The sequence below is a fragment of the Echiichthys vipera genome (genome assembly GCF_963691815.1).
Source record: "Echiichthys vipera genome assembly, chromosome: X".
Classification (NCBI taxonomy): domain Eukaryota; kingdom Metazoa; phylum Chordata; class Actinopteri; order Perciformes; family Trachinidae; genus Echiichthys; species Echiichthys vipera.
Genome location: NC_139825.1, coordinates 553,270 through 573,705, shown reverse-complemented (window position 1 = coordinate 573,705; position 20,436 = coordinate 553,270). Strand labels below are relative to the sequence as shown.

The following is a 20,436-nucleotide window of genomic DNA, read 5'->3' as shown; positions in this document are numbered from 1 at the left end:
TGGTCAAAACGGACCCACATAGATAAATGGTAGGATAAAGACAACAAGTCAATTTTTTTCCCATAAAACCAACTTTTATTTAACCATACCAATTAACCAAACAATTTAACCATGAACTGAACATTGACAATAATATGGTGTTAGCGCAGGTATGTCGTTCTGAATTAACCATAATCTAAACACTGGAAACAATCTTGCGTGAAAACGGGCGCAGATCTGAGCGCAGAATTGGTCTTAGGACAGGAAACAAGTGTGATTCATGAAACATTTGTATCTGACCAATCTCAGCGTATGAATGAGCGGGCCTTGATAAATGCTGCGGCTGAATTCGATCGTCATTAACATGTTACGCCCTTAAATATTCCTGGTTCGGAGGCCTCGCCCACTGAGGTCAAACATTGAGAGAAGAAACACTGGGAAGAAAAGACACTCTTCCGACACAGAGATCGGCATCCTGACATCTGAGATGGAGCAAAATAAAGATGTGCTTTTTGGCAGTCTTAAGAGTGGAATAAAAGGGGCCCATAAAAACGTTGTATGAAAAAGAATAACGGAGGCAGTCAACCCGAAACAGCGCTCCACTGTGACCCGTGTGTGTGTGTGCGCACTGTTGAACCTGCGCTCCTGCTGTGTAGCGGGGTTTGCCAGAGGGGGTATTTGGTATTCCGTTAGAGGATAACCTTTGTCACCATCTGATACCTTGTTTGATTAAATGCAATTTATCGAGGGTAGCCACTTACAGAGGAGATGACTTTGGCTCTGCAGCCGCGCCTTTTCTGCAGCCGCGCGCCAACACATTAATTGATTCTTTCATCTTCAACCGCTTGTCCCTGTCGGGGTCGCGGGGGGCTGGAGCCGAGCTGTTTTGAAATATAAAAGAATCGTGTGTCCCCTGGCCACCTGGTTTAAAAGCGACAGCTTGGCATCACAAATCACCTGTATATTTATCGAGCGGTAGTTTTTGCGATTGATGAATGCGTAATCATTCATGGATGGTGCCTTCAGACGCACATGAGTACAACTTCCGGTTCCGGCGCTGTGTAAAGCGGCAGCCAGCAACAGTTGCTCTCTCTCCTTTCCGCACTTTTTGCTATTTTATCTAATTTTTAACTGTCTTTTTATTAGTGCTTTTTCCTGTAAGTCGTCGTGCTAACCTTAGCCAACTATGTTCGTTAACTTTCTTACGTGTTTTATGTCCATTTGTCTCATTCTTGCGACTATTTTTGCCGACCGCGTCTCCGTCTGGACGCAACAATGCGGCGGCTCCGTTGTTTACACAGCTGTTGTCACTAGCACCAACGGCGCTTATGCGGGAGAGGCCTGAAATCCCCACGGAACTGAGGAGAAAGTACAGGGGATGTAAGGCTGGACGTAAACAACGGGAAAAGAAGAGGAGATACAAACCATCTCTCCCTTCCATCACCATGGGGAACGTGAGGTCGCTGGCTAATAAGATGGACGAGCTGGCGGGCCTGGTGAAGACTCAGTGGATGTATCCTGTGAGCAGTGTGCTGTGTTTCACGGAGACGTGGCTCCACGAGGACATCCCAGACTCTAACGTAACTGTGGACGGCTTTCAGACCGTTCAGGCGGACATGAGTCACCGTGAGAGTGGCAAGAGGAAAGGTGGGGGACTTGCTATTCTTATTAACATCGTTCTGGTTGTTTACATTCCTCCGACTGAAAACGCTACGCGCGCGAGTGACGTCATCCACACCGTCGTCGCGGGACTTCAGACACGGCACCCAGACGCATTCATTGCAATATCTGGGGACTTCAACCACATCACTCTGGCTGAAACACTGCCCACTTTCAAGCAGTTTGTAGACTGTCCCACCAGGGAAAACAAGACACTGGTCCTGCTGTATGCTACTGTTAAGGAGGCTTACAGCTCCACTGCCCTTCCTCCTCTTGGAAGATCAGACCACAACCTCATCCACCTGCAGCCCCTGTATAAGCCCCAAGTCCAGCGGCTTCCTGTGACCACCAGGACTGTGAGGAGATGGTCACAGGACACCGATGAAGCTTTACAGGGCTGCCTTGAACTTACTGACTGGGATTGGCTCTGTAATTCACATGGAGAGGACCTTGATGATCTCACGGACTGCATAACAGAGTATATCAATTTCTGTGTGGACAGCGTTGTTCCTACAGTGACTGTACGCTGTTTCCCAAATAACAAGCCGTGGGTCACCAGAGACATCAAGGTCCTGCTGAATGAGAAGAAGAGGGCCTTCAGAGAAGGGGACAGAGAGCAGATGAGGCAGGTCCAGAAGGAGGTGAAGGAGAGGATTCAACGGGGCAAAGACACATTCAGGAGGAAGCTGGAGCACAAACTCCAGCAGAACAATTTAAAGGACGTGTGGAGCGGCATGAGGAGCATCACTGGCTACAAACCAGACAGTAGGAGGTGGTACTGAACGTGCCAATGAGCTGAATCTGTTCTTCAACAGATTTGATGAAAGGGCTCTGGACCCCCCCCCCCCACCCCCCGCGGCTCCTCCACAACCATCCACCTCCAAACCTCCAGTCCTGCTGACACCCCCCCCCCTCCCCCTCAATTCCTTCCTGATTTTGCCCTACCTGTCCCCTCCCACCCGCCATCACCTCTCTCAACCCCCACCAACACACAGAGCAGACAGACCTTCACCGCAGAGCAGGTGAGGAAGGAATTGTGCAGACTCCGCCCAGGCAAGGCAGCAGGTCCCGACGGTGTCAGCCTGAGGGTCCTCAAAGCATGTGCAACCCGGCTGTGTGGAGTACTGCAGTACATATACAACCTCAGCCTGAGTCTTGAGAAGGTCCCTGTTCTGTGGAAGACATCCTGCCTGGTACCATTACCAAAGAAGGTGCGTCCCAGCGCCTCCGAAGACTACCGACCGGTGGCGCTGACGTCGCACCTGATGAAGTCCCTGGAGAGGCTGGTTCTTTCACTTCTTTGGCCCTTGGTCAGCTCATCACTGGACCCTCTACAGTTTGCCTACCAGCCAATACTAGGTGTGGAGGACGCTATCATCTTCCTGCTCAACCGTGCCTGCACCCATCTTGACAGAGCGGGAACCACAGTGAGAAACTTGTTCATGGACTTCTCCAGTGCGTTCAATACCATCCGGCCTGCTCTGCTGGGACGTAAGCTGACGGCGATGCAGGTGGACCCTCCCCTGGGTTCCTGGATTACGGATTACTTGACGGGTCGACCACAGTATGTCAGACTGCAGGACGGAGTGTCTGACACTGTGGTCAGCAGTACTGGAGCTCCACAGGGAACTGTTCTTTCCCCATTTCTGTTCACCCTGTACACCTCAGACTTTCAGCTCCTCTCTGAGTCCTGCCACCTGCAGAAGTTTGCTGACGATTCTGCAATTGTTGGCTGTGTCAGTGAGGGGAAGGAGGAGGAATACAGCGGTGTTGTGGACTCCTTCGTCAACTGGTGTGTAGCTAATCACCTGATTCTAAACGCCACCAAGACTAAGGAGCTAGTGGTGGATTTCCGCAGGAGTAAATCTGCCCCCACACCCATCTCCATCAACGGCGTGACTGTGGATGTTGTCCAGGATTACAAATACCTTTGAGTATACCTGGACAACAAACTGGACTGGTCCAAGAACACTGACGCTGTCTACAAGAAGGGCCAGAGTCGTCTCTATTTCCTGAGGAGGCTCCGGTCATTCAATGTATGTAACACCATGCTGAGGATGTTCTATCAGTCGGTGGTAGCCAGTGCCATCTTCTTTGCTGTTGTGTGCTGGGGCAGCAGACTGAGGGCAGCAGACGCAAAGAGGATCAGTAAGATCATCAGGAAGGCTGGCTCCGTACTGGGGGTCAAACTGGACTCTTTGGTGGCGGTGTCTGAGAGGAGGATGCTGTCTAAACTGCACAGCATCCTGGACAACAACTCTCACCCTCTCCACCATCTGCTGTCCTCCAGCAGAAGCACCTTCAGCCACAGACTCATTCTCCCCCGATGTAATACTGAACGCCGGAGGGAGTCTTTTCTTCCGGTGGCCATCAAACTTTATAATTCATCTCCCCCGGTCAGGTAAGGAACAGTGGAGACACTGTATCCTGAAAATGTCACTTTGTCACTTTATATCATCACTGCACCACTTTACACAGTTGTACTGTCACTTACTTAAGTGAGAAATGCTGCTATACTTTACACTGTCACTTTATACCACCACTACATCACTTTATCTAGTGGTACTGTAACTTACTGCTGCTACTCTCTTTACAGCGGTTTACTGTAACTTATCTCAGTAAAATGCTGCTACACTGTACTTTACTGTAACTGACTGTAACTTACTCCGGTGAGAAACGCTGCTACACTCCACTGTCACTTTATATCACCACTACATCACTTTATCTTGTGGTATTGTAACTCACTGCTGCTACACTTCACTGTGCCATACAATCACTTGTATCACAGTTTGTACTTATTTTATTTCAGTATGCTGCTAAACTGCACGCTGCGTATTGTTGTATATTGTATATACCTACGCTCAACCATATTGTCTTTTGCACTCTGTCACGCTTAGTTAATTGTTTGATTTATTTTATGTTAGCTTATTTTATTTGATTTATGTTTTTATGCTTATTGTCACTCTGATCCTTCCCCACCTTTGTATTGAAACTGTTGCACAATAATTTCCCTCGGGATAAATAAAGCTTCTTGAATCTTGAATCTTGAATCAATTGCTCCAACCACAATTTTATTTTTTGTATTCGTTTTAAGAATCCGTTTTGATCTGTTCTTAATATGTGACTGCTTATGCTTAATGACAGCTGAGGTTTGTTAATTATTTTCAGCCAGATTTTTGCTGTGCTGCACCGCAAATGCACAGGCTGAAATTTACGTACACGATCTCAGACCTGACGTGAGATTTGATCGTAGCTCACGTAGTTTTTCTGTCGTACGTTCGTTTGATAAATGAGGGCCAATGTGTTGTCGGTTAACCATAATTTGAACTGTGTGTGTTAGTGTGTCCGTGTCTGTGTGTGTGTGTGTGTTCAAATGCATGAATCACAGTATTTGATGGTTACCTTGTGCTCCTTGCAAATTAATTCCTTGCATGTGTGGCGTTGGTGTTGGATTTCCTGTCCTTGTTGGCGGGGCAGGACTGGCACCTCTTTCTCTTCCTCCTGGAATCTCCTCCCTGGTTCTTATCAGAGGATGATGGTGTGGGTGTTGGCTGAAGCTCTCTCACCAAACGAACAGACGCTTCGGTTCGGGGCAGCCGCTCTCGTCTTTTGATCTTTTGAAGGGAGACACTAGAGACTTGCCCAACTCCTCCAAAAGCCTCCTCTTGAAGGTTTTTTCTCCATTCCATCCTGGATCTATTTCAGCCCACACCCCAAATGCGTTGCATGCAGACACATCCAGTATGTTGTAAAACACAACCATTGGCCACCTTTTTGTCCCCCACTTGCATGTATACGTGCCTGTGACCTTGTCCAGGTTGTAAATGCCGCCTTTGTTCTTATTGTAGTCCAGAATTATGTCTGGCTTCTTATCCTCCCTACTGCTCACACCAGCCTCCCTGTGGAGAGTGGACATCACTAGTACATTTTTGTTTTTTTTGGGACAGTAGGAGGCAATTGTGGTCCTTTCTGTGAATGCGAACTTTGATGAGAGAGGAGCCCTGTCTTTTGTTCCTAGAAGAGAAAGGGGAAGCTCAGGTTTGTTCTTCCTGACTTTTCCCACCATCGTCAACTTCCTCTTTAGAAGCTCTTGCGCGAGGTCATAGGAAGTAAAAAAAATTATCACAGGTTATGATGTGCCCCAGAAGACCCTTGGTCATGTCCAGGACAACCCGCTTGCCTTGGTTCTTCTCTGGCACTCCGCTGGCAGGTTTTCCGGTATATATTTGCATATTCCATGCATAGGCCGTTTTTGCATCACATGCTGCCCATATTTTGATACCATATTTTCCAGGCTTGTTTGGCATGTACTGCCTGAAGGGACAGCGGCCTCTGAAAGGGACTAGCCGTTCATCCACTGTCACCTCTGGTCCAGGATTGTACACAAAGGGTAAATGTTCCACCCATTTGTCCCAAACCTCCCTGATGGGAGCAAGCTTGTCATTCTCACAACGAGCAACTCTTGTCTCCCTGTTGTCAAAACGTAGCACTCTTGATAATACATGAAAGGCTTGAAGCGTCATTGTGGCACGAAAAATAGGGCGTCCTGACTCACTATCCCATAAGCTGGCCGTAGCTTCATTACAGGATCTGTATACCCCTGCAAGAAGCAACACTCCCATGTAGGCATCAAGCTGTGTTATGTCCTCTTCTCCCTTCCATGTTGGTCATCACAAATGGGATATTCTGAATAGGTCGCGGAAAGAACAGTTGAAACGCTGACTTGATGTCTTGTGCGTGTGACACAGCATATCTAGTAGGCCCTGGAGTCATTCTGAGGATGTTCTCTGTCGGTGCCCTGGATTGGGTTTGAAGAGGGCTTGATAACCATGAAATGCCAGTCTAAATGGACTGGCACCGCTGCTACTGTATTTCATGTGTATTTTTAATCCTAGTTGTGTTGTATTGTATTGTCTTGCTGAACTGTACAGCACTTTGGTCGACCGTTGGTCATTTAAAATGTGCTCTTTAAACAAAGTTTTTTTTAATTTGATTAAGATGTATAAGGTGTGAAATAAAGCAAAGTGGATTTTGATTTACCAATACAATGAGGCATCTGAGCATAAATGTGCCTTATCCTGAGGTTTTATTCATCTACTGCATTAAATGTCAGAAAAACTGAGACATAAGATCTGAAACAGAAAAAACACCCTTGTGCAACTGAAAAAAATTGAATTAAGAGAGATTTTTAGTAGGTCTCATCTCATCTCATCTTCATCCGCTTATCCAGGGTCGGGTCGCGGGGGCAGCAGCTTTAGCAGGGGACCCCAAACTTCCTTTTCCCGTTCCCAGGTCAGTGTGGAGATATAATCTCTCCACCTGGTCCTGGGTCTTCCCCGAGGCCTCCTCCCAGCTGGACTTGCCTGGAACCCCTCCCTAGGGAGGCGCCCAGGGGGCATCCTTACTAGATGCCCGAACCACCTCAAAGGCTCCTTTCAACGCAAAGGAGCAGGGGCTCTATATGAAATTAATGAAAATTACATTTTAATTTGTCAAAATGATAAAACATTTGTCAAAATGATAAAACATTTGTTTCCATACAGGCACCTGAACTGTCTGTACTAGTGTTCTCATAGACTTATGAACCTAAATTAAGTCTGCATCTAGCCATGAACAGCCCAAATACGCAGATGTGACTTGCTTCATCCATTTTATCTGAGATACATTGGAGGTGATTTGTGTGGACATGATAGCACAATGACATATAAATATGGAAATAAGTGTTTTTAAATTCCAAAGTGGTCCTTGATTGAAATAACAAACACATTACATAGAAACATACAAAACAAAGAAGAAATATAGAAAAAAATAATTTCTTGCTATTTTACCTTTAACATGAGGAACACTGAATGATCTAATGCTTACTCTTGGGTTGCAATTATGTTGGCTTTCGACCATGTCAGTGTGATCATTTATAAAATCTGTGGCCTTTTTGTGAATAATAGCAAATGTGGTTAAGTTTAAGTTATTTAACTCGATCAACAACAGGTAATACTGCAACCTGCTTCATTTCTACAGGTCCAATATGTGTCCCCGGAGGAGAATTGAGCATGTAATCTAATAATATTATTCTGCGCTTCTAGCTAGCTAGTGCAACATCTTGCATCACAGGCATAGTAGCACTGGATTAAACAGGGAATTTGCAGCCTCTTTACCTTAATATGTGACAATATTAAAAACCTTTTTTGCAACAAGGTACACACTGTACCTTGATTGTATTGTTTTTCTAAAGTTTGTGTTTAGTGCCAAATAAAATAGACAGAAGCCAAGCATTCCCACATTCATCGGACACTTCACTCATGATTTAGAAGTAATTTCCTATTTGGGGTGCATGACAATGAAAATAATCACTCACAAGATAGCTAGGCCGAAAGGCAAAGTTCTCGGTCTACCGGTCAATCTTCGTTCCTACCCTCACCTATGGTCATGAAAGCTGGGTCATGATCGAAAGAAAGAGGTCAGCTTCCGTGGCCCAAAGAAAGGAGGACTTGGAGGCACCTGCAAGGCAAGTTGAGCGTTCTCCACATGTCCCTGGGCAGGTGGACCTTTTGTTGACCAAACCATAATTGGAGTGAGCATGTGTGCAGCAACCCCAAAGGCACCACCTGGGCGGCAGCAGCAAGGAGCCCCAACATTCTATGACACTGCAGCGCTGACACTGACCTGCTTGAAATGCAGTGTGTGACACACTCCGTTATTGCATTCCTCCTCTTCTGTGTGAGGCATGCTGTTATGGTGACAGAGTCCAGGATTAGACCCGGATACACTACTGACCTGGCTGGCAGCAGGCAGCTCTTCTTTACATTCAGGTGCAGCCCAAGTGCAACCAACTGTGCCAGCAAGGCATCTGTGTGGCCTTGCACTAAACCCTCTGATGGTGCTCACACTAGCCAGTCATCAAAATAATTGTATACTCGGGTGCCCTGCTGACGCAGGGGGATAAGTGCAGCGTCCATGCACTTCGTAAATGTCCTTGAAGACAGGGACATGCTGAAGGGAAGGACATTGTACTTGAAGGCATGTGACTGGAAAGAAAACCAGAGGAACTTGCTGTGATCTTGACTGATGGGAATGTGAAAATAGGCAACGCGAAGGTCCACTTTTGTTACCAAATGGTCTATCCTTATGGCATGAAACAATGCCCTCAACCTTAGAATCTGAAATGGGAGCACCTTGAGGAACTTGTTTAAGCTCCTCAAGTCTATAATCGGGCGGAAACCACCGCTGTGCTTGGGCACAAGGAAGTAGTTGGATAAAAAAAATACAGTCACTTCCTCTGGAGACAGGGGCCATATTGCTCCCTTCTCCAGTAAGGCAGAAATCGCGCTGGCCAGCGAACAGCGGTACAAGATTTGTCCCTTACTTTTGTTTCCAGGATCCCGCAGAAGCGAGGAGGCCGGACCCTGAATTGCAGGCAGTACCCCAACTCCAACTATTGAGCACCCAGGGACAAGAGGTGCATTGACACCAAGCATTGAGGTGAGTGATGGAAAAAGCTGGCGTCAGGAAGGGAACACAGTTAGGAGTGTTGGAAAGCCTTGGCAGACCCCCTATTGACACAACCCTGTGAGCATGGGAAAAAACATTCCTGGACTCGGGACTGCTGCGGGGGAACCCCCGTCCCCCTTTTCCAGAGCCACGGGAGGAGCTCTGTCCTGAAAGCGAGGACACCCTCCTGGAGGTCCACAAGACGCCGATCTTGACTGTCTAGGCAGCTGCAACAACCGTGTACGCTGCTTGACCTCCTGGGCATCATCCAGTGCAGCCTCCGCTGCTGGCCCAAAAACCTTCCCAGGAGTTATCTGGGCCTCCAAGACAGCAGCTTGTTCTGAATCTGGCAAACCAGACTGACTGAACCAGAGTTCAGCCATCCGTGAGTAACTTGGAGTAGAGCCGCTGCTCCTTTGCGTTGAAAGGAGCCAGTTGAGGTGGTTCGGGCATCTAGTAACGATGCCCCCTAGGGAGGTGTTCCAGGCACATCCAGCTGGGAGGAGGCCTCTGGGAAGACCCAGGACCAGGGGAAGGGATTATATAGCCACACTGGCCTGGCAATGCCTCGGGATCCCCCAGTTAGAGCTGGTTAATGTGGCCCTGGAAAGGGAAGTTTGGGGTCCCCTGATAAATCTGCTGCCCCCGAGACCCGACCCCAGATAAGCGGGTGAAGATGAGATGAGACTTAGCCTGAGCACCGGCGCCCTGGATCACCGTGTCCACAACCTTAATCATCTCCGACAGGAGGTCAGCAGGGCTTTTGGATTCTAAGTCGCGACTCGGACCCTCCAAATACACTAGCAGAAAGGCATTGGTGTTTGCCAGCCTAGAGGCCTAGCCATAGAGTGATAAGCCTTAACCACAAAACCATCAGTGGTGTGAAACCTTTTATCTGGGTGTTGGACAGGGCTGCTCGTGGAAGAGGACCCAGCCAGCAGTGCAAAGGTTGGGCCTATACTGGCCACACGATCAAGGCCATGCATTGAAGCATCACTAAGAGCAGACCGGGGGCCACAGCTTCCCTTCGGTGAGCTAAAGCGCTCTGCAAGTGTGTAACCATATCATGGTACACAGACAAAGGAGTTGGCCCCCGGCTCCTAGGGTTTCGATCTGGTAGGCAGCGCCAGCTTCACCGTTTTCTTCACCAATGTCATACACATACACCTGCTTAGAGGAGCCACAGCCGGAGCTGTAGGTCTTATCCAAATGGTCTGAGGCAGCAAGGGACATGGTAAATCTAAAAGGCGTTGCAGGTTTGCAGTCATGCTTTCATTGGTCTTATGCATGTCCTCCAATTGCCTCTGCATCACAGGCATGGTCCTATTCGGTCCATTCCCTCTTCTTACTGGCCTTCTTTTCCGACCAGCCGGGGAGGGTGTGAACCGGGAGGGGGCGTGGCCTTGCCAAGTGGCACAGCCTCTTCCAGGCTGCCATCGAATACTGTATTTCACTTGCATGGCAGAGAGTATCACGAAAAAATAAATTAATAAATAAATCACACAAATAAAGGAGATGGCAAAAATAGGCATCTTTATGAAAGATTTGAGCTGTTCCTTAACAAGCTTCTGCAGTCTGACCTTGTTTCCTGAATTAACCATGAGTTGGTTGAACACAGCGGCACCTGGGAACCTGTCTTCGAGCTTGGGGAAAACATTTGGGCCATTTGGATGTTTTGCTGCCCTATAATCATGCTCATCCTCCCTGACGCTGAAAGGAAGGTCATATATGTCATTGACAAGGATGATGAGGTATGCGTTCTCATAGCGTGAGAAGATCAAAGCACAGATTTTATCCAAGTAGTCACACCAGTGGTACTCTGAGCCGTCCCACTTCCGAGACTCCAGGTCTTCAGGCGTAGGAGTGGCAAGCCACCAGAACAGCCCCATGTCCACAAGGCTTACGTGGTCTCTTGGTTTTTCACTTACTGGGTCTAGCTTGAAGAGTTCTAACAACTTGCTCTTCACAGTCTTACGCATTGACCCATCTACATTGTAGAGTGAAAGGTACTCCTGAGTCACTCTTCTCTTAAGGGCTGACTCAAGTTGGAACATCCCTGATCCCTCTACAAGGTCCACTAGGGCTGCCAGCCCTGATCTCCCCATATTGGCAACCTTCATATGAGCACCATATGGTGCACATCATTTCTCCAAAAAAATTCTGCCTCTTATTCCTGTGGATGGTTGTAGTGAGAGGCTTGGTTTTTGTGAACATTATGCTTTAGGCCAAGCACTAATTCTGGTGAGGCGACCAGGTCTGACTGTAGCAACCTCAGTGTAGGTGAAAAGATGTCAAAGGGCTCAGCTTCAAAATACTCCATGCATGCCAGCAGGTCTTGAACTGCCTGCTCATCCTTCTTCACCCTTGCTGGCTGGCATTCAACATGCTTTCTATGGCAGCGCTGGCACTTGAGGCTCTGCTTCACAGTAAACTTCACCCTTGCAACATTGTTTGCATTTCTTGTTGTTGAGAACGGTTGCTTGTCATTCTGTAGAATCTGAATCCATTCTAGCTTTAGCTTCAAGTTTAGATTCATAGTTGTTTCTATCCAAAGGTCGAGTGGCTGAGATGAGTACAGTAGCCCGGTCATTGACTGGGTGAAGTGAATGTTGAAGAATGCCATTTTCTCATCTGACAGCGAAGAGAGCATTGCCCAGTAATCTGGAAACCACCTTCCATAATCATGGTTGTCATACGCCATCAGTCCAGGCAGCATGTAGTATGTTGACAGTAGGTACACTGTACCATTTCTTGCATGACATCATCAAGACATTGTACAAGTGGGTCTGTCATCTCCAGGAGACCCAAAAGTCCCATATGTCTGTACCAGGTTTCTCTTAAACTCTGTTGTGCAGCTCCTTTACATCCCTATCCTCCTCGAGATCCTTGTAAGCTTTCTGAAGAGCCTTTCCTGAGTTTCAGTTAGTGCATTGTACAGGGTCTGGAGATTCTCCTTAATATCCTCTGATATCTCTTCATGCTCAAGAATACTTGCCAGTCGTTTATCGATTAGAGCCTCTCTCCAGAGCTGGATGCAGCGCATGCCGTGCCTGCAGTGCTTCCCTCGTAGTGCTTGGTCTACCGAACCCTCCACTACTACCCCTGCTGTAATCAGAGTGTCTGCCATTCCAGAGCCCTTGGATCTCTTGTAGATAGCATAGATGTAGGACATCTGTTGGTGGAAAGCACCAAGGATTGGGATAATGTCCTTGAACATTAAACATTCTCAGCCTTGAGCTGAACGATCGTCTTAATGGTTTAGAGTCAGAAGTGATGTAGATTTATTGATTTGACCTTATTTTGACCTTAAAATTCAAGAAGGGTGACAATTTTTGGCTTGTTAAATGTCAATTTTTCAAAATCGTCATAGAGCCTTAAGACTAGGCTCAAATGAAAGCTTTGCTCATACTGAGTTCAGTTTTGGACAGTAAAATTACAACATACACATAGGAAGTGTTGGGAAGTAACTGGAGAATGGAATATTTTTCTTGTGCATGGCATTCACTTGTTTAGCCATAATGCCATGCACCACTGACCTGCTTGGGGGTTCGTTGTAGGTTATGTGGTAGAAAGGCTTGCTCTTGTTGTGTGGTAGATGATAGCAAGACTGAGCACCACTGTATCCCGAAACGTTCTGCTCTTGAGGTGGTGGTCTTGAACCATCAGTGTCTATGCAAGAAAGTGCATGTATGACAGAGCGAGCACACTGTGGAGCTGAACCATTCATTAATATATATACCATGGAATGAGCTGGTGGCTCACTCTTGCTACCAGGTGGGCATCTGTACTGATGGACCTTTGTCAGCTCTGCACATATCTGCCTCAGCTGAGTGAAGAGAGGGGCAGAGCTGTCAACTGATCACCATCTGGTGATGAGTTGGGTTAGAGGATGGGGGAAGATTCTGGACAGACCATGTAAGCCCAAACGAGTAGTGCTGGTAAACTGGGAACGTCTGGAGGAGGCCCTTGTCCAAGAGATCTTCAACTCACTCCTCCGGCGGAGCTTTTCTGGCACCCTGTGGAGGTGGGGGGCATGTTCAAATCTTCCATTGCTGAAGCTGCAGTGGTGAGCTGTGGCCTCAAGGTCTTAGGTGCCTCAAGGGGCGGTAACCCTTGAACACTGTGGTGGAGACCGGTGGTCAGGAAAGCTGTCTGACTGATGAAGGAGGCCTTCCGGGATATGTTATCCCAGAAGACTCCGGAGGCAGTTGCAAGGTACCAACGGGCCAGAAGGGCTGCAGCCTCTGCTGTGTCAGAGGCAAAGCAGCGGGTGTGGGAGGAGTTCGGAGAATTCATGAAGAAGGACTTTCGGGCAGCACCAAGGTGCTTCTGGAAAACCATTCGACACCTCAGGAGGGGGAACGGGGAACCGTCAGGACCTGACGCTGGTGACCTCAGCTGATGAGGTAATCGGGCGGTGGAAGGAGCACTTTGAGGAACTCCTTAATCCGACTAAAACCCCCCTTGTTGTAGAGGCAGAGTAGGAGGCTGATGGGGAATCATTGTCAATATCTCTGGCGGAAGTCACTGAGGTAGTCAAACAACTCCACAGTGGCAAAGCCCCAGGGATTGATGAGATTTGTCCAGAAATGCTGAAAGCTTTTGGTTTGGAGGGAATGTCTTGGTTGACAAGTCTCTTCAACATTGTGTGGAAATCTAGGACAGTGCCAAACGAGTGGCAGACCGGGGTGGTGGTTCCCCTATTAAAAAAGGGGGACCGGAGGGTGTGTGCCAATTACAAGGGTATGACACTACTCAGCCTCCCTGGTAAAGTATATCTTTCCAGGAGGGTTCGTCTTATAGTCCAAACTTAGATTGAAGAGGAACAATGCGGATTCCGTCCTGGACGTGGAACAACGGACCAGCTCTTCACCCTCACAAGGATCCCAGAGGGGGCCTGGGAGTATGCCCATCCAGTCTACATGTGCTTTGTGGATCTGGAGAAGGCATATGACCGGGTCCCTCCGGAGATACTGTGGGAGGTGCTGCGGGAGTATGGGGTGAGGGGGTCACTTCTCTGGGCCAACCAATCACTGTACACCCAAAGCGAGAGCTGTGTCCAGATCCTTGGCAGTAAGTCGGATTCATTCCCGGTGGGGGTTGGCCTTCGCCATGGGTACGCTTTGTCACCAATCCTGTTCGTGATATTTATGGACAGGACATTGAGGCGTAGTCATGGTGGGGAGGGTGGTCCTGATGGCATCGTCGGTCATTGACCTTCAGCACTCACTGGATCGGTTCGCAGCCGAGTGTGAAACAGCTTGGATGAGGATCAGTACCTCTAAATCTGAGGCCATGGCTCTTAGCAGGAAACCGGTGGATTGCTTACTCCAGGTAGGGAATGACTCCTTACTCCAAGTGAAGGAGTTCAAGCACTTGGGGATCATGTTCACGAGTGAGGGGACGATGGAGCGTGAGTTTGGCCGGAGAATCGGAGCAGCAGGGGCAGTGTTGCAGTCGCTCTACTGCACCGTTGTGACGAAAAGAGAGCTGAGACAGAGGGCAAAGCTCTTGATCTACCGGTCAATTTTTGTTCCTACCCTCACCTATGGTCATGAAAGCTGGGTCATGACCGAAAGAACGGGTACAAGCGGCCGAAATGCGTTTTTTCAGGAGGGTGGCTGGAGTCTCCCTTAGAGATAGGGTGAAAAGTTCAGCCATCCGTGAGGAACTCGGAGTAGAGCCGCTACTCCTTTGCGTTGAAAGGAGCCAGTTGAGGTGGTTTGGGCATCGAGTAAGGATGCCCCCTGGGCGCCTCCCTAGGGAGGTGTTCCAAGTATGTCCAGCTGGGAAGAGGCCTCGGGGAAGACCAAGGACTAGGTGGAAAGATTATATCTCCACAATGGCCTGGAAACGCTTCGGGATCCCCCAGTTAGAGCTGGTTAATGTGGCCCAGGAAAGGGAAGTTTGGGGTCCCCTGCTAGAGCTGCTGCCCCTGCGACCTGACACCGGATAAGCGGTTGAAGATAAGATGAGATGAGAAGATGAAATAAACATATAACTATGAAAATATCTAAATTAAATAATACATTACACAATGTGTCCTCATAAAATATTTATTTGAATATGCCCTTAGGGAAATGTCTTTGTAGCTGTACCTGAGGATGGTTCATCACAGCATTGTAGTGAACTGAAGGCTTGAGATACAATGGACAGTTGCTGGAGTTGTTCAGGAGTCTATGGTTGTTAGCTGCTTGCTTGACTACTTGTGGATGGCTCATGATCCGAATTTTCCTCCTGATGGTGTTTTGCTCCTTGAACATATTCTAGCATTGACCCTGGGAATAGTTTTGAAAAAAATGTATTGGGAAAAGCTAAATAAAAATACCAAAACACAAGTGACCTAAATTATTTTCATATGCATCAGCTTAAGTTTTCTGTTCATCTGAAAAACACTTTATATGTCATAGCTATCTAGTAGCCTGTGTATTTCACCATGATAGGATAATTGGAATAAACTATATATTAATTTATTAACATAGACAAATTCCTTAAATATGGATGTACTCTAATCATACACATAAAACAAAACAATCATAGCATTTTTGTCCAACCAACTAAACATTGTTTGTATTTTCAGCATTCCGCAAACTGCATGCATGCCTATTTTAAGTAATGTATATATTACATGCATATGCCTTAAATAAAAGTTCTGAAATAATTCTCATTTTTCTTATGTCTTGGTTAATTTATATGCCCCTCTTATAGCTGGTCAATAATCATAAATTAGTATGTAGAGTATGGTCTTTACCTACTCTATATGTTAAGTGCCATGATTTTGCACTATTTATACAATTAAACTGAATTGAAATCTTGTTGTGTCACAGTTTGTAGAAAAGTTCGGACTGCAGCAGTGAACTGTACACAGACTGCTTACTAGAATTTAGTTATTTAGAGTTTAGTTAGACTTCATATAAGGTACAGAATATCTGACATTTGTCATCTAAAGTTGACAGCTGTCAACTTTGTAAACGTGCCACATGCATTGTGAAAATCTAGATTATATAGTTTTTGGCGAAGAGCTACATCAAATTCAATTGCTAGGTAACCTAGCCTCGCTGGCTGACGTTAGCTACGAGCTACTTTAGCAAAACAAATAAATACAGACTTACGACCAAGGGATGTGTCATCTCTCTGTTGTCTCTTCTTCTGTTCTTCAGTGCAGATTCATGTTGTCTCTTACTTCCATTATTATTTATGCCTCAATATTCACAAATAAATAAAGAAGACTAACTATGGCTAGTTCAAATCCAGGGAAAAAGCTACACAGAGCAAACTCCTATGCAAAAAGGCAAGAGACAAGAAACTTTAAAGGCTGTACCACTTCAGAGAAGCTGGGGGTGGGGGGGTGGGGAGGTTAGAGTCATGAAACGACTCTAGTAAAAACACCAGGGCACCATGTTCTAAGTGACAGCTAATATAAAAGTCTCATGAAATATACAAAACAATTAATTTGGGGTTATGCACCAATTAATGTAATAGTCTTAGTCGGTTGAAAGATTTGGGAGATTCTTTCCTAGAAGATGTTGGCAAATTCATCTTTGTGTAATATTAAATAAACAGATATATTTCAAACACAAACAAATGTATATGTAAATGTATAGAGCCTTCCACTGAACAGGCTCTGCTGGTTGCTGATGACGGTGTGCAGGGGGTGGCTGGCATTGTCCATAATGTCCAGCAGTTTGTCCAGTGTCCTCCTCTCTGCCACCATCACCAGTGAGTCCAGTTTCATGCCGACCACAGAGCCGGTCCGTCTGATCAGTTTATCCAGTCCGAAGGAGACCTTCTTGGATATGCTGCCCCCCACAATGTAGATGAGTCTACAGCCTCCACCTCAGCTCCCTCTAGCAGGACTGGTCGCGTTCTTGGTCTGGACCTCCCAAAATCAATGACCAGCTCCTTCAAAGACACGTTTTCCTGTAACCGCACAACTTAAGTATTGTTTTGGCCGACCGTCTATACACAGCCGGCATTATAGGAGCCTGTGTGGATGCAGATTTTTCTTGAGCCGAGGCTATGTGGATGGAAAACTTTTTAAGAACGACAGAGAAAAAAAAGGTTGTTGTGTGGACGTACCTCTAGATATATAGACATTGTGATGTCATCAGTCAGGGTCAGACTTTTGACCAATGGTAGCTGACAGTATGGGTCCTTGGGAAAGTTTTCACACCTGGGTGTGACCTGTGTGATCCTGCTGGGTCACATGGCAGTTCTTTGTCTTTGGTAATGCGGTCAGGAACAAAGGGCCGTGTGGCAGGCTTTCAGGCCTTGTCTTGATTAAAATTGGAAGTTCACATTAGTCCAGAAATGAACAATCATCTGTGGAACGCGGGTTGCACTTACAACTGTAAACAATGTCGCTGTTAATTGTGTTGTGATTGATGGCTTGCTATGAAAGGAAAGGACTCTTTACAGATTTTTGGTGCCATTTGTTTTCGCAACTGTATATTGTATAGGAATAGTCTGACAGGAGACTGTGTCAGACTATTATCCTGTGTTCCTGTGATACTCTGAGCTTCTCTCCTCTCTATCTTTCATTCGTGTCACATTAATACTGTGTGAATGTTACTAACTTCACCGCTTCCCCGGATTTGTTTGTACTTTGTTGTCTTGGAGGTCTCTGCTGATTGTGGTGGTGCCTGCTGCCGTGGTCCTGCATGACGCTTCCTGCTGCTATTATTACTATTATTCAAATATATCATTATTAGTTTTAATTATTATAATACCCACAGCCATAAAACCATAATCAGTCGTAATTCTTCTAGTAATGCAGCTGTCACCGCAAATCGTATCATTCGATCATATACACACATATGACACATATGTAGTCATTGTCAATAGCTAATTTAAAATGGTTCCATACCTCAGACTTTCCTCCAAACTTGCTCAATGTTAATACTCCTGTTTTTATTGTTTTAGCATCTTCAAGATCCATTTTGCACTTTTAAGATAATAATGCACACACATGAAAGCAGTCCTGGGGTAAAGTGTGTGAGTGGACATGACACCTGTTTTGTTTTATTGCATTGCAACTTTTTACACATTTGTTACTTGATATATATATATATATATATATATATATATATATATATAGTCATAATAACCTTTAATAAAAAATAATTAGCATTATGATTAGGAGCCCGGCCAAGGCTAGGCTATGGCTCAGCCAGATAATCTTAACTCTAGTGCAACTTGTTGCTGCTTATGGGGGAATTGTTGGGTATCTGTAAATCATAAATAAGTCATAGAATTGAACTGAATTAATTAATTGATGGGTAGAACGAGTTAGGTTTGGTTCACCAAATTGGAAATAATAAGCCTTCTTTTTGTTAGCTTATCATGGTGCCGTTGCTAGTTTGAACAGTCTTGCATTTTAATATGTAAACATTTGTTTACATTTTGCTTTTGTTGCATCATACAATGACATACAGTTTGTCAAAATAAAACGAACATAGCCTCAATGAAACAACCAAATATGATCTTTTTGGATGAAAATTAATCAATTGGCCCTGTACTAAAACCAGTAAAAATATCTTAGTCGTCAATAAATCTGACCTCCTATAGGTGGGATGACTTGATCAAGAAGTTTCATACTGGTGCGCTTCCAGATCTTCTTGATAATTCCCCTCAGCTCCTCGTTGGCTTGTTCAAAATCACCTGGCCAATGGAAGAAGCATAACAATGAGAGGACAATGAAAAGATAATGTAAGGAAATTACTGATATTCAAGACAATCAAATATTGGATTGGTAATGTACCTCAATAAACAGTGTTAATGTAGCAAAATGTATGTAAATGTAGATTCACTGGTCACTTCATAGGAAAACAAATGTTATTGTCTTTTTATTTCTTGTGTCAAGTGGCATTGGTACAAGCCTCCACCACAGCAACTTCCTTGTTGATCCAATAAGTGCCAAAAATTGTCCACTAGGGGCAGGTTTAATAAAAGAGCAATTTCTCATCAACCCCCATTTTAAAAAGACTGTTTTACAGCATAAGTAAACCTATTTAAGGCCTGGTACAAAAAAAACATTCTAGTCTGTATGTTTAGGTCATATCTCCATGAAAACACTGAGAGGGGGGAATGTTTTTGTACCAGGCTAGTTTTTTTTTTTTTATTGGAGGTTAAGGTTTATGACTGGGATACGGCCTCTTGAGTGTCAGCTAGCTGCTGGCTCTCACTTCTCCTCGGAGGCTAGTTGTCAGGATTAGTACACTTACTCCAAAACCTTGACCTGGACCGCGGCCATTCGTGTGGTGGTGTTATCATAAGTGACAAGGTGGTTTGCTCCTTGATCCACTGTACCAACAGATGGTTTAGGAACCTGACCATTTAGCTCTGATATGCTAAGTAAATAGCTGCCCTTGCACCACGACTTGTAATAGAGCCTACTATCGATGGCACATACACTAGGTGCTAATCTGGAGCACATGCCGTATTTTGGCTGTAAGGGTCGGTGTTTTACAGTCTATGGGCATGGTACTGTGTTGAACATCAGTTTAAATCATATACCATAAATGCTGGATGCCTGAACTTGACTCCCGGAGCCAGTGTGTTCTCCCCTAAAGACTGACACGAGAGTGCCTGCACTTGACTCCTGTGTTCTCCGCTAGAGACTGACCTACCATGTCTTTACCCTCTAAAAAATCCTGCTACCGCCGTTCCCGTATCAAAATAAAAAAAGGACTCCCATTCCCTCCCGGTCCCAGAAAAAACATCTCAACATTGACTCCAACACCCGTTTACCTAGTAGCGTGTTCGGTTAGCCGAGCTCCGGGGTGGTGGTGCTAATGTGGCTAATTCAGTAAACGTCAGCCAGATGGACATATATCCCTCCCCCCCATACATACTCTTTTTTGGTAAGCCTGCCACATCCAGCTGAATGCTCACTCCAACAGTCCCCACTCTGGTCTCTCTCTTTGCCTTCTGGCTCAGCTCTTTTTGTCCCCCTGAGGTACTTAAACTCCTTCACACAAATAGGCAATCCATCAGTTTCCTGCTGAGAACCAGCCCTCAAATTCAGAGGTGCTGATCCTCATCCCAGCTGCTTCACACACTGCTGCAAACAAATCCATCGAGTGCTGAAGATTACAGATCGGTGACGCCATCAGGACCACATCAACTGCAAAAAGCAGTGATGAGATTTCCAGGCCATCGGATTGCATTTCCTCCCCACCACAACTACGCCTTAATATCCTATCCTTGAATACCACAAACAGGATTGGTGGCAAAACACTGCCCTGAAATTGTGGGCCAGACCGCTAAACAATGAGCTGAAACTCACAATAAAGTTCATTACTACCAGAT

General features: G+C 46.0%; 1 protein-coding gene across 1 annotated transcript in view; it reads right to left on the bottom strand.

Annotated features, from left to right (window-relative positions):
- LOC310965473 (dihydropyridine-sensitive L-type skeletal muscle calcium channel subunit alpha-1-like) overlaps window positions 1-20,436 on the bottom strand; it is a 293,992-nt gene that overhangs the window by 34,774 nt on the left and 238,782 nt on the right. Inside the window, exon 38 of the mRNA XM_083939088.1 lies at window positions 18,685-18,786. Coding sequence (XP_083795214.1) covers window positions 18,685-18,786 — 102 coding nt within the window. The remainder of the gene's footprint in view (window positions 1-18,684; window positions 18,787-20,436) is intronic.